Source organism: Geospiza fortis, unplaced genomic scaffold (genome assembly GCF_000277835.1).
Source record: "Geospiza fortis unplaced genomic scaffold, GeoFor_1.0 scaffold112, whole genome shotgun sequence".
NCBI classification, from domain to species: Eukaryota; Metazoa; Chordata; class Aves; order Passeriformes; family Thraupidae; genus Geospiza; species Geospiza fortis.
In genome coordinates, this window is record NW_005054298.1 from 5685194 (window position 1) to 5700279 (window position 15086).

At 40.2% G+C, this 15086-nt stretch overlaps 1 protein-coding gene across 1 annotated transcript in view; it reads left to right on the forward strand.

Moving 5' to 3' along the window:
* Positions 1-15086, forward strand: part of NCKAP5 (NCK associated protein 5) — a 378197-nt gene that overhangs the window by 350047 nt on the left and 13064 nt on the right. The window contains exons 19-20 of the mRNA XM_031056009.1: positions 874-1003; positions 3466-3653. Coding sequence (XP_030911869.1) covers positions 874-1003; positions 3466-3653 — 318 coding nt within the window. The remainder of the gene's footprint in view (positions 1-873; positions 1004-3465; positions 3654-15086) is intronic.

The window sequence follows — 15086 nt, forward strand, 5'->3', positions numbered from 1 at the left end:
TCTCCACAAGTGTGTGATTCCTAACAAAAGAATGTCCTTCTGCATCAGTTAAAAACTGCAGCATGGATGGAAGGATGGGGAAATTATTATCCCTCTTAGAGAAACAGAATTAAACCCTGACTAGAGCCACCAGAGTAGGGTAGTAGGTGGTAGTTGTACATGCCATCACCCCAACACCATCAGGCCTGGCTTCCCCCTGCCTGGTTTGGAGGGTTTATTGTACTGAGCTGCTGCTCCTGAATGCTTTGAGCCTTCAGGCCTTCTATGATTAGAAGCTGTCCAGAGCTGTCAGTGTTCCTCTTTATTCCCAGAAGAAAATCAATAATACTGCTTCCTGGAAAGAGCTGGCAAAGGAATCACCTGGGAGCTAAGGGCTCTCCAGTACTGCAATATAAGTATCAGGATAAGAGATATGAATTTAGGAAACAACTAGGATTTACTGCTGTAGAAATTGTCTACTGGCCATCCTCATTGTCTCTAGAGTTGCTTGCAGCAAACTATTTGCGGTGTGATAATTTTGCATGTTACAACTAGACTGTATTAAACATACTAAAATTGAACTTGTTGGATGAAATTACCCAAAAATGTTGGTGGAATCAAAAAAATGTTACAGTGGGGGGAAAAAAAGTTAAAATGTGGATTGTTTCTGCCAGACTGTCTCAGGGGATGTAGCAGGACAGGAATGGATTATTTTCCCCCACATCAGACTGATGGTTACTTGAAGGAGTTAGGCTGGTAATGCAGACTTTCCCAGTTGAACTACCTGTTTATACTGCATGATGAATATAAAATCTGCTACTCTCAGTATTATCTTCAGCATTATTTTGATATATTTGCATTTTCTGACTTGCTGCCATACCCTTCTTTGTGTAGGACACAGCTCTAAGGGTGTGCACGTACTCAGCGAGCAGCACTGACAGTGAGCCAGAGCTAGAGTACAAAACCAGTTATTTCAGAGCTGCAGAGGAGACTCTTGTGGAGCTAACAAAGAGCAACAGACAAGGTAATTGAAAATTGGTACATAAAGATGTATGTCCCTCATCTCCACACTGACTCAGCAGCAGATGGTGTCCTTCATTGAACTTTCTGTCTAGATTTCACTTTCTAACCCCAAATCTTTCTTCAGTCTAATTTTCCATTAACTTTTTATTACCTTTTTCTTTTTATTAGGTGTAAATTCTTTTTCCCCTCTTCCACAGTTTTTGCTAGTGGGGGGTTTGCAACCTCTGTGGTGCAAATAAAAATAATTACATTATTACAAAATTGAAAGGTGACTATAAATATAGTTTTCTTTTTTTTTCTTTTTTGTTATACAGCCAGTTGAAATAATGCAGTGATGAAGGCCATAGTTTCCCAACCTCTGTGTCAAGGTGATGTTGGTTATGGTGCCACAGTGAACTCTCTCTCATTTTCCTCTCTGTATATATTGCAGCTTTCAAGTAAGAAAGCTTTTAGTGAGAATTGATGGCAATTCAGAATTTACTGAATTCCAGTAGATAAAAATACATTAAGTGAAGTTCTTGAGATAATAGTTTTCTGTGTGTTTAATAACCTGGGAAATTGCTGCCTTGTCTCCATCACCAGCCTGCTGTGCTCGGAGCCACCTTCCAGTGCAGATGTGTGCCCTGGGGAGGGGAGGGCAGCTCTGTCCTTGTCCTTGCAGCCCAGGGATCCCTGCAGCTGGGGAATTCTGGCCAGAGCCTGGGAGCTGATGCCCTGAGCAGCCCCAAGGCTGGCCTGGCAGAGATCAGCACCTGCAGCACAACACCACAATATCTCGGGTGGCTGGATGCTGGGCTCTTCAGTGTCTCCAACGTTTGGCATTTTCAGAGCTAATCCACTGCTTGTGATTCCATGGGAGACAGCAGAATAGGAAGCTAGGATCATTTATTTACATTAGTGCTGCAGCTTTGTGGGTTTAGTCTGTAGAAAATATTGCAAGTCATTTTGGTCAGCCCATAAACACTTATTTTTACAGATTTTGCTTTTTACAAAGCATATTTTAATGCAATAAATGCAGTTTCTTAAAATAAGTAAATAAGATTTTTTTCTTTCCTGCAGTTGCTTTAAATGGCAGCAGATTCCAAGTTGAATGATATCTAAGCATGACTTGGGGTGACCATCTTACATAGAGATTCATTTATTTTGTATGTATGCCTCCCTTTTGAGCCAGTAAGAGAATAAATACATAATTGTGATTGAGACAAATAGAAGGTTATGACACATTATTGCAAAAGTATTTCTGCTGTGCTCATTCCTCATAGTCAGGGTTTCTGTTCTGAGCTCTCTAAATGCTGTTCTCACACGGAATTAACAACCATACTTTATCCTATTCTGTGTTCAAAGGTCTCAGTGTCTTTATGCACTTTTGATATAACCTCAAAACATCCACATGAGACTAGGGCAGGGGCTCCAGCAAACCAATCCACAGAGAATATTTCTATATGAATAGATAATTGCATTTATAGCTAAATCCCCAAACTCACTGGTTGCACAATTATAATGTTGGAGTGATTTTCATTTTCCATTTATGAGCAGGGAACAGAAAGACTGAGTGCCCAATGCAAAGGCTATTAAAAGTCAGTGATAAGACTTTTGTTGATTTAATGGGCTTAGCATGAGATTCCGAGTGCATTGCCCAATGTTACAGAGAAGGTCAGTAGAGTAACAGGGAATATGCCAAATATTCCAGATCCTTCTCTTCCAATCATGAAAGTGTTTTGATTTCAGTATTATAAATTTGTTCTACCCTGATGTGATTCTGTTAGAGGCACTGGAGGCAGACCTTCTCCTAAGGCTGTAGGTTGTAAGGCAGAGTTGAAGTTTGTGCAACAAGAATTGTGAGCAAAGAACTTAATGTTCACATAAACATCTGTCTCCTGTGTGCTTTCATGAAGCTGCAGAAAATTCCCCTGGTTGTATTTTGTTCTTCTGAATGAGTTTTCAGCCTTGGACTTCAGAAACCAGGGCTTTATTCCTAATGTTGTTGTGCTACAGCAGGCTCTGGAACAAGCACCACTTGCTTACCTTATTTATGTATTTTTAATGCTGTTGTATTCATTAACTAAAAATGTAGTGAAAAGGAAAAGACTCCCAAGTACAGCCAAACTGAAGGGTGTGCTAAAGGAACTTAGCACACCTGCCATGTAAGTCTATTAAAAGAGAACATAACCTTTCTGCAAATAATTAAGTGGGAAGATTCCCCAAATTAACCACCTTGTCTATAATTTGAAAAGAAAGGAAATTAATCCTGTCTGTCTCATACTATCTCCTCCAGCTCAAACATTAAGTGTGAACAGTCCTCTGTATATGCATTGGAGAATTAGAAGGTAGTATTTTTAATGTTTCTATTACATTGAATTTAAGATACCTTAGAAAACAATTTAAATGCATTTAAAAATTTTAAAATTACATTAAAATCTATGTAGACTGTCATAATGGTATTATTTGTTACATCTCTTGCAGCTGTGCAGGAAAAACAAAGTCAGAGAAGGTCATTTTTGGGGAACCCAATGTCAATTTTGGATTTATACCAACACAGTCTCTATGGCCACTTTGGAGAGGATGGACCTGAACAATTAGCACATTACAGTTTAATTGAGCAGCTGAGTGGAGCTTCCAGTAAAGACAGCAAGACCAAGGAGAGTCCAAGTGTGAGTTACTGTAATTTTTATATTATTTTTCATTTTGGTCATTATTATTTTTACTTCCCTTTTGTTTTTTTCCCCAGTGTGTCGATTGATTACTAAAACCAGGCAGACTTGGAAAAAACATGACCTGCAGAAGAGTAAAGATCTGGATATTTTTAGAACAGAATGTTACATTTGAATGCTCACCTGTCACTGAATTAGACTTACAAAATTGACAAGTAGAGACAGGCTAGTGCTTGTACTCCACCATTAGTGAGGAGTTGAAATTTGAAGCTAGCAAGTAAACACAGGATTTATCTTTTAAGGCTGCTTCTCCACATATAATTAGATAGCTTATATAGAACAACATGGATTAAATTACTTAAAACTCTGGAGAAGTATTCCTGAACATTCAGATGAAATTATGCTATGGAAATCACCTATCTTCTGGTTTCTTCTGAGATCTTGCTGTCAGATTTGATGGTTTGAAACATTATTTTGATGAAGACCAGTCCTGATCTGATGGGTTGACCTTAGTGCTAAACAGAAACAAATTTGTTTTCTCCTCTTCATGTGAATCCACTCCCTTTTGTGTGTCTGTGAGTATTGAACTGACATCACACAATCTAGCAACCCTGAAGAGGAACTTTCCAACCTGTTGTTTTCCTCCTCTGTCCTCACGCCTTCTCCTCTCATCATCTCACTCCCTTCCCTCTCTACTTTGATCTAACAAGCCAATTTCTTTGAAAGTGGAGATGCCCAGTCATGATCCAGTGCAATCATTTTGCTTCCATGTTCAGTCTGTTTCCCCAGCTCTTCTTTTCAGGCACAAGCTCTTTCATTTCTGTGTGTAGCACTCAGCACATTTTGGGAGTGTTACACCATAAACAAAGGTGGTAGCAGAAAATAAGGAATGAGCTACTGGTTTGAAATTTACTGGGTAGTGCATAAATGAAAAAGAATTTTTATCTCTTCCCAGACTCTAGTTTTCAGTTTCAGGAAATGACTGTGCCTTGCAACGTCAGAGGTGATTAACCAAAGTTAGAGTCTTAGAGCTTTCAGGAATCTGGGCCAAATATGCAGAAGAATACGAAGAACAAAATAATAGCAGTAGCCTTGTTTATTCCAACTCTGTTGGCATCAAAGTCCTGCTTAACTGAATATTAAATTGACCACAAACTTCAAAAGAAAAATCCTGAAATGTATGTGCCTCGTTTCCCAATCAACCCAATTTCATTAGTACCCAGAATATGATTCCATTTTAATATATGTGGGTCGTATTAGAAAGAACAATTTAAAATAATCTGACTTCATAGTTGGGAAGAAAAAAAAAAAAGGAAAAAGGGCAGCAGAAGGGTGTTGAAAAGGATACGTGCAGGAAAATAATTTGAGCATCCACTTAATTCCTCATCTTGAACATCCAGAAATTCATAGCTTAATTAAGTGTAGGAGATTAATTATATATGTGTGCATATATATATATATGTGTGTGTATGTATATATATATATATATATATATATATGAAAAAACCAATAAAAATCAGTTCTGCCTTCTGAAGGCCAAGGTCTTTTGCTATTAACAGAGTAATTAGATTTGGTTCCAGTATAGAAAAGTGACTCAGAGTTGCATCTACTTTTAATTAATTCTTTTCGTGCGTTCCTTGTATATGATGTCTCTGCAATGTGCCCAATCAACCTCAAAACCTAAAGAAAGCCATTGAGGAGGCCTTAGGATCCTGTAAAACTCCATCATTTAACCAAAAGTCATCAGGTGTAGCTCAGCCAGCACCAGCATTTTTCATGCATCATGTTGGGGAGCTCTTGAGTTTGCTTTTTAAGGGTCTGAAATAGCTCTCCAAACAGCATTGCCTCTCCCTGAACAGCAGAAGCTCAATAAAGCACTAGAGATTTGCCTATTAGTATTAAACTTTTCAGAATGACAAATGAGAGGAAGTAACCATGAAAAGCAGGTTGCCCTGAACTCCTTGTTTGAAACAGCACAGCAGATTTTTCTCAGCTGTAGTTTGTCCAACAGGAGAAGATCTACAGTCTGTTTAAATCAGAGCTGTGTGATCTGCAACATTACCCACAAAAAGAGGGGGACAGCAGAGACAGAGGCACTTATGGCAAACAAATTTAAAAAAATCTAGGTGTATAAATTCTGGGGGGAGAATAATGCAGTTTTCATGCAGAATATTTGGTATTTTGAAAGAGGAAGTTGTACAGGCTTTGAATTTAATTCCCAAGTGTCGTTTGTCAAGCCTTGGGAAAAACCAAACAAAAGATGTGTGTCAAAAAAGCCTCGTGATGGGCAAAATGAGTTTACAGTGCTTGTCTGAAGAGCAAGTGTGCTGAGCCAGTCTCTGAGCCCAATTAAATGGGGCTGTACAGCTCCAGGATGGCAGTGGTGCAGGCTGGGGGCTCTAATGAGGCAGCCAGGAATCTCTCTTAGCCCAGACTTGGCATTTGATTTGTCTCCTTCCCAACCAAGGCATTCTCCAGCATTGCCTCCAGAGTTTATACACAGCAAGTTTCATCAGCAAAAAAAGTACTGTACAGGAGCTTCAGAAGAGAAACAACTGATGGGCCATTACTGTGATGAAGGGACACTGCAGGGACAGTTTAAGGAATCAAAAAGTGCTTTTAGACATTGCAAGGAAAAATACTTACTGTTACAGTCTTAAACAGAATCCTGGGTAAATTCTCTTGGCATTAAGACCAATTTTACGTTACTTTTATTTTGACCTGAAAAACATATTCTGAAATTATGCCATCCTTTGGCACCCTGCAGAATTTTGAATGAGAAAAGCAAATCACAATTTCAAAGAAAGGAATAAAATGCATTGAATCATCAGCAGAAAAGTTGCACTTAAATGAACAACTGTGGAGTATTTTCCTCATGTAGGATTTTCCAAACAAGAAACATTCATTTTAAATATATCAAATTACTTCTTTTTATTTGAGCAGTAACTTCTCTGGTTTAATACAATATATGCAGCACCTGATCTGAAGTCCACTGCAGGCAGCCCATGGGAGACACCCTGTCAGTGAAACTTCACTGAGCCCTGCATTAAACAGCTGCTCCTATTCCTTGCACACTGGGAGTGCCCTGAGCACTTTGCCAACATCATGACCATGTTTATGCAGTGAAAAAATTATTTCACATTTCATCAGTTAATTTACTGTTTAGCCTTTATAAGCTCAAGTGACTTTTTTCTTACAAGAATTCAGAAAACAAGATGAATTTCCATTCCCCAGGCCCATTGTTTATTAACATATTTTATAATCAAACAGGAACCATTTGGAGAAGTAAGTGAGTTGGTCAAAGATTTTATTACTTAATCATCCTTATGGTCCCAAAGAATTATGGAAAATATGTTTACTTCTCTGTCCTTAACCAACCATCACATATTTTTACTCTGTAATACAGCCCTTCTTGCTCTCTTTGTCCCTATTACTCAATTTAAGTCACCATCAAGCCTTGCTTGGGATTTCAAGCATGACTTGAGAACTTTAAAGAAAAGATCCCTTATGGAAGGAATTGGTACCCATCAGAAGTTTCTAATTCCTCCTGTTTTCCCCCAGATGTGACGAGATATACAAGAAATGTGACGTTTCTGGCACAGTTACCTTGTTAATTGTATGGGGGCTTGAACTGGGGGACTCATTTAACAAAAGAGTTTTCTCTGTGCAGTCTGAGTTATGGCCACATCCACCATGCAGGGTTTGGGTGTGTGGAACAGATGATTCATGAATGAGATCAAATCCCTGTGCCTGGAAATTCAAGTAGACATTCAAGAGAGCTGGCAAATACAGGCCAAGGAAAAATTAGAGATGTTGCTGCTGTTTAGGCTGCACTTACAAATAGGACTGACCTGGCAGCATTCCCAGATAAACTCAAGGATTTTACAGCTGAGTGAGCTGATTGGGAGTTAATGCTGTATGATTGACCTGTTGTGCTCACATCCTCCTATTGGCAGAGAGAATACCCACTAAAGGACTGGAAACAAGAAAAGTCTGGTAATTGCACAACACTTGCCATCCTCCAGGATCTCCGAATATTAAGCTGATAGCAGAGAGGGTGTTCCAGCCTTGCTGAATTACAGCAGCACTTAGAGCAGCCCTGACACCTCTGCAGGCTGCACTAAACAAGAGTGAGGGGGAAATAAAGAAAGGCTTGAGCTGCTTCTCCTTGTGCCTCATCTCCTACAGAGATCAGTGAGACTTGAGCTGGGGTATGAGCTGGCAGCACACTGGGTACTGTTCACCTCTTTAGGGAGATCTTGGAGAATGTGCCAGAGAAGTTTGTGCGCCTGATTTGGGTTTTTTGAGCCCCTTTCTGAAGGTGCCTTGCTCTCTCTGAAAGAGAGAAGCTCTTTGGCTCTTGAATTAAGTCTTTTTTAAAAAGGACTCTCCATGCTTAAGTATCTGAAGAAATTCTGAGATCATGTGCACTCTGCTTTCACAGAGAATTAATTTTTTTCACATTATCAGATGTGCTTAGGGAGGGATTCTGCTTATCACATGTGGAAAAGCCTAAGATAATGATTTTGGTCCAATTAGCACTTGGGAAGAGCTCTATCCTAAGACTTTAAACTGGAAAGGAGGTATTGCGCTGGGGAACTACACTCTTCCTTTCCCTGACCAGCAGCTGCCTTATCCTGAATACCAAACTTTCAGCCCAAAGTTAAAAATATGAACATTGCCCCAAACTTTCCTCTGTGGGAAACTTAATAAAAGTCAGCTATTGTAGTTACCATCTGTATTTGAGAGTGAAACCACATCTCAGGGCACGCTCTGGTGAGCACTAAATAACTGCTTTCCTTTTACTTTCATATAACATAAATACCTGCAGCTGGGGCAGCCCTGGGTGATATTTTGCTGGGCCAGCAGGATCTGTTTTGCTGTCTGGAAATTGGTGACAGCAACACCTCTGTCATGTTACAGCCAGAAGAAAACAGCAAATGCTCCTGAGGACCTTGGTCTTGGCTTGTTTTGTACAATGTGTGGGTTACTGCAAATATAGAGTTTGAAGCAGCTCTTACAAATTATTATACCAGAAAGTAATGGAAGGTAGAAGAGGTCCCTTGTCAGTAAAAGAAATAATCTAAAGGGCTGAATCAAAGACACAAATTAGGTGATAGTAGGTTTCTGTGTACTAATTGCATAATTCAGTTTACTTTCTATCGAGCACAGAAACCTCACCTCCTCTTTGCTATTTTTCTTGTCATGCTTAAGAGAGAGGAGGGTGATGAGGAGGGGAGGGAATCAGCTTCATTTGCTTTCCTAGTCCTGATGAACCTGGGTTATTAAGAAAGGAACTGCCATTGTACCATCTGTAGATGGGAAAGAAGTCTGCAGTCTCATTCATCCATCTTTGGTGTTTGAAGGGCATTGCTTTTCTTTCAAGTAAGGAATGAATATATCAAATCATTGCATATGTTCAGAGAGGTGATCTAGTTATGTAAACATTTGGTGGCATCAATACTCAGCACCACCATGTGATCCCTGAGTGTGGCCTTGTGGGGACCTTTGAGCCTCACATTTCCCAGTTTTGTCAAAATTGCCTCAATAGGATTTTCCCACTGACAGGCTTGGGGCTGCCAGATTTCCTTTCTGTGTAATCAGAGGGGTTTGATTCTCAGATGAATGATGCAATACTTGTGCCATCAAAGCAGGGACTGTCTGAGTAATTGCCTGAGTTGATGTAAAACCCATTGTCAGGGGAATTATGTAGGAGTATTTGACAACCTAAGTGACAAAAACCACAGGAGCATGGTCTGATAAGAAAGATTTGACCATACCACCCATGGGAATAATGCAGAATTAAACATATTTTTTATAAGCTAAAGTCTGATTTGCTCATGTTAAATTAGAAATAGGCTAAGACATCTGCAGTCATCAACAAATCACTTGTATCTGCACGTTTTTTTCCCCTCCACAGGACAAGTTCACATTCTAAGATCTGCTTCCAAGCCTTATATTCCCAATGAGGTCTTTCTTGTTTCTAATACCTTGCCATCAAAGTTGCCCCCAAAAAATAAAGTGAAGAGACAGCAAAACAAGCAATTTGAAGCCTAGCTAGGCAGTCTTCTGGGACCAAAGCCTCACTTGACACACATCACTTAAGAGAAATGTTGTGTGGTGTGGAAGAACATCCTTGCAGCCAGCCTGAGGAACTGGCTTGGCAACAGTAAAAAGCTGCAGTTATAGGAGACTCATTTCTCTCCCTGTGCCTTCTAGGTGAAACTGCTGAGGTTTCTTATGCTGCTGAGAGCTTTAGTAAAAAATTATGCAATGGAGAGTGGTTCAGCAAGGAGGTTGATAGCATTCTCCATAACTTCCTTAAGTTTTTAAAAGGCTTTGGCAAGAGAAAACATTTGGAATGCAGTGTCCACCAGAGAAAATAACTTTTTAAATGGTATGCAAGGGACATTTTTAGGGAAAAGATAACCCTAAAAAAAAACCATGGAAGCTGCTATCTGCTGAAGCAGTTCTGCTTCTAGCATTAATGGCCTCAGTAGTTTTAGTACTGTGCCACCAAAGCCCATTCTGACTAGCCCTCCAGCTGGTACAAAGGCTATTTTATGTTTGGGTAGTGTATTTATGGGCATGGGTAGGTGGTGACATTTTAACTCAAATATCTTTTAGCACGTAGTTTTAAGAGTATTTGGGTATCAGTGAGGGACAGAAAGTCTTTGGCATAGGAGAGCAGGCTGTGTGGCATTTAAAACACATGGTGTGCAAGGCTAGCAGGAGAATGGGTTGGATGTGAGTCTGAGAGAAGATGTGGAGAAGTGGGAACAGGAAATCCCAGGGCTTCAGGCATTGCTGGGCAGGTAGGTGCAGTTCCAGAGCCTCTGGCACAGGGTCACCAAGTGCTGAACACCCCCAGTGACCTGTGCCTGTGTGGCCTGTCAGCTGCCAGGCACAGATGATTTAAAGCCAAGATGTCCTGTGGCCGCAGCTGGAGCCTTGTGCTCACTGAACCCCTTTGGCCCTGTAAGGAGGGGAGAACTTTGCCCTTTCTGAGTGGAAAAACTTGATCACTGGAGCAGAAACCCCACGTCCCACCATCTCAGCAAGTAACTTCAAATTACAGAGAGAAGCTTGTCTTTCCAGCACGTGGGAGCTGCATAACCACCTCACCCACTGGTCCCAGAAAGCCCTGCAGTTCATTTGCCAGAATCCCTGAGTGTTGGCCCAAAGCTGCTCATGTGCAAGTGCCCAGAGCAGCTGTGCAGAGCTGTGCAGAGCAGCACAGAGCAGCTGTGCAGAGCTGTGCATTTCCAGGGAGTGTGCCCTGTCACAGCTCCGATGGTCTGGCTCCCCAGGTCATTTCTCAGCAGGGCTGAGGAGCTGCATTAGCAGGGTGTGGATAAGACCCCGACACATTCAGTCCCTGCCCAGCCCCCCTGCCCACTGCAGACACATCCCCAGCACTCCAATGTCCATTTGCCTTTATAGCTGGAGATTACATCTGGATTTCATAGGCACAGGGGCTCTTAGGTGGAAGCAGGAAGATCCTTTAGTCTAATAAGAACCAAAAGTACATACAGAATAAAAGGATAATTTGCTAGTGATTTCCCCGAGTGGAAAATGTTCTGGGCTGTTTTTCAGAGGTTTGACAGATGGAGCTGATGTGATTTGCAGCATGGCCCAGAGTGCACTCATGTTTCTGCCATTTGTAACCAGGCATTCTTCAGTCCCCCATTTTTGGAAATAAAGCTGCAGGTTTCATTTCTCTTGCTGTGGAATAGGAATATTATAATAACACTGTGGGCCAAAATAGAATTCAGGAGACATTAAATGCAACAAATTATAAATATTAGCAAGCATGTGAGATAGTGTAATTGTTGTAATGATATTAGTAATAAAAGAAAAAGCTGAAAAATAGAATGTATACAATAAACATTGGGTCGAGTCAATCAAGATAAGAGCAGTAAGGCACAGAGGTGTGTTCAGTGAGCTGTTTGTTTTCTGAAGCTGGAAAATGTTTTGACTCCAAGAGGACCATGTGATTAGCCGAGTTAAATGACATGAATAAGGCTGTAATATTTTTGTGAATTGTTTTTCCAGCTGAAGCTTGCCTTCCCCATCTATAACAGGGATGTTTTGCATAAAGCACTCAAACATCATGCAGAGAAGGGTGGGAAATTATTGATATTTTAGTGTGAGAGTTCTGTACCCAAGAGAGGACATAAGGAATAAGTTACACAGATGATGGTAGCAGGAGCTGTGGCAATATACTGAGAATATGTTGGCAAATTATTTCTATTTTTAAGAGGACGTTTTTTCTTTCCATATGCACATGACAATAATATCCTTATCAACGTGGTATTTTATGTCAAATATTGACAAAAAACATATTGAAATAATTTTTTTTGTGTTTATAGTTTGTTCCACTAGCTGTTTTCCTTTCCCAAAAGTGATTTGCCTTTTATTGAAATGAGAAGTTATACTAGATTTTGTGCAGTATGACCCATGGACTCCCAAAACCTTAAGGAAAATATTGGTAAATATTTATTGCAAGTTCAAACTTTCTACTTTATAGCATGTCCCAGAGTGTAATATTTTATCTCTTTCTATATTTGATGCCCCAATACATTAATTTCAGGCTTTTGCAGCATTCATATTAATTTAATGAAAAGCAATGTTTGTATTTGACAGGAGAAAAAACCATGGTATTTAGCAAATTTAGTAGCAAAAAGTGACACAGGGAACATTGGAAAATTCACAAGATGTAGTTACATAATTCAGATGTCTAATTATCTTTCACAAAGGCTCAGAGTGATACAAGTTTCCATAGCACATGTCAGGGTCCTGCAGCCTGAGCTGCTCATCAGTGACTGAGACACAGCCTGGTGGCTCTGCTCCCATTAGTGCCACCCTCTCTCAATCCCTCCATCCTTTGCCTCCTCATTAATAGAGGTCACTAAAAATTTTACCTACTGTAAGAAATTGTAGCCTGAAGAACTTCTCTTAGCTACTCCAGTGTTAATCTCAGCAAATCAAACCCCGAATGATTACCATGTAAAAAATTGCCAGTCAAACACTTTAAAGTGATTTTTCTGACATTCTATTACATATGCACCTATCCTATGGGTTACTGAATGCTCTGTAAAGCAAACTGTAAAACAAGGTCTCAGATGGGTTTGGGAGGATGAAGAGTAAAGCAGAAATGGGTGGAAAAGAAAAAATTAAATATGAATAGGGTGCGTTGCTGTGGATTATAAAATTAAAATATTAAATATGCAGTAATAGTCTATGATATTTCTTCTAACAAAAAAAAAAGTTACCAGATTGGGAAACTTGTTGGTAACACATATAATATGAGAAAAAGCAGATTTGAAATGTAAAATATTGTCAGACAATGCCTGAAACTGAGGAGCAGAAGTAGCAGAGCAGACAGCACATGCTTGCTGGTTGCTCTTGCAAGATTTTTCTCTGCATAGACTAAGAGGAGACTTTTTATGTCCTCTAATCAGTAAAAATAAAGGTCAGGGTTTCTTCAGGCTTCTCTTCTTAATGGCTGTGCCTAAATGGATATTTAGACACTTCAGCTGCCCAGTTTTCAAAGGTGCTACAAATCTGTAGCTTTTGCTGATGTCTCTGACCAATTTATGTTATTTGGGTCCTGTGAAAATCATGGAGTTTATAGAGGTGCTTGAAAATTGGTTTCAATATTCTCCCTCTAACTGGCAGAATTTTGGTCTGTTACATCCTGTTACTGTGGGCAATGACATGGAACATCAGCAGACATTTCCCCCAAGTTGAAAGGAAGGCCAAATACTGTGCATTTCTAATCTGGTCCTACTGTGCTCCCATTAAGATCATATCATAATGAAATTCCTCATCTTTTTAAATCCATTTCTTTATTGCATTTTCCATAACATTAGTGTATGGGCAGCTGCAAAAAGCTAAAACTCTCATTTGTATCATTTTACAGAATATTTTTACTATCACCATTATAGGAACATCATCCTATCTTGTAATGGTTCACTATGGTTCAGGGTACAGAGAGCTCAACATTTCCATTACAGCATTTCTAGAAATAAAATCCATGGTGAAAACATGGAAGCTGTGTTTGACATCATGGTGTTGCAGGGCAAGCCAAGGACAGCAGCCACCATTTAGAAGCTGTGTAATGTGAGGGCTGGAGCCTTCCTGACTGACTGCTGAAAATTAAATTGTCTTTGGAGCTTCTGTTTGTTTGTGGCAGTTTCATCACTTGTCGTGGTGACACAAGATGATGAAGTCTCTGGATGGGCAGGAAATTTAGGTATGAAGACATTTATCTTCTTGTGTGATTCTAGAAGGCAAACCCTGCTGGGTTTCTCCTCCCATTCCATAGAAGCTGCCTGGCTGCCCAATTAGTGTGCTTGGGAAGAGGAAAGGGGGCTAAGGCTGATGTCACCCACAGGCGTCACACGCTCTGCTTTTAGCTCAGCGCTGTCCTTCTGTTCCTGTGAAAGTGTTGGGGAGCCCACTCTCTCTCCTCCACAGCCAAAAACTTTCATACAAAGCAGGGACTTGGGATTTCAGCTATCTCGTGCCATTCCTGGCACAGATATCTGTGGGAAGCAGAACTTTTGCCTCCATATCCTGTTTCTCTGGTAGGCACGGAGTCCGGATGTCAGAGGATAGAAAAATCCAGATTTATGAATGCAGCATGATGTGGATAATTACCATTCATATTTACTCAGGGGCAGAAACCACTCAGAGTCCACAGGCCCCAGGGCACAGAGCATGAAGTCAAAGATCTCCATAGGTTCCATAGGCTCTGGACAGCACAAAATCCTGGGGGTTTACCAGGGCACTCCAATAGGAGTGAAATCATCAACAACTCCAATTGACAAATCATAGCCTGCCTTGCTATGCAAATTCTAGTGATGGTGGCACTAGAATTTGCTAACCTGTGCTAAGCCAATTCTGTGAGACAGTTGGGAGTTCAACAAATGTATTTCAAATTGTATTTTGGAGAAATCTCAAGCATGGGGGGAACTGGTCATGTTCTGTTCATTGCAGCAGATGGCATCCCATTTGGTGTTTGTTAGCTTTGTTTGCAGCTCAATATTTTGTTTCTAGGGGAACTCAGTAAGTTAAATAATTTATTTCTCTAATGCATCAAGATTCTGATCCAAACTCTGCTAAAGTCAGTGCAAAACATTTGATTAACTACCACGTTCAGTGGATTAAATGCCAGGTTCTGTATGTTGAAGAGTATTTCAGATGCTCCCTAGTGAGAACCTCTGTGAGGCTTCTGCCTTTCCACAGAGAAATTTTTGCCTTCAAATAAAAAAATACTCAAATACATTCAAAAAGCTTAACAGGACTGTGGAGATAGGGATGATGTTCTGGCTGAATGTCCAAATTGCTAAGCCTCTCTTGCTATTAAATTCCCCATTTTTTAAATAAAGAATATAAATAATACCTTCCAGCTGCATTTGGAATTTA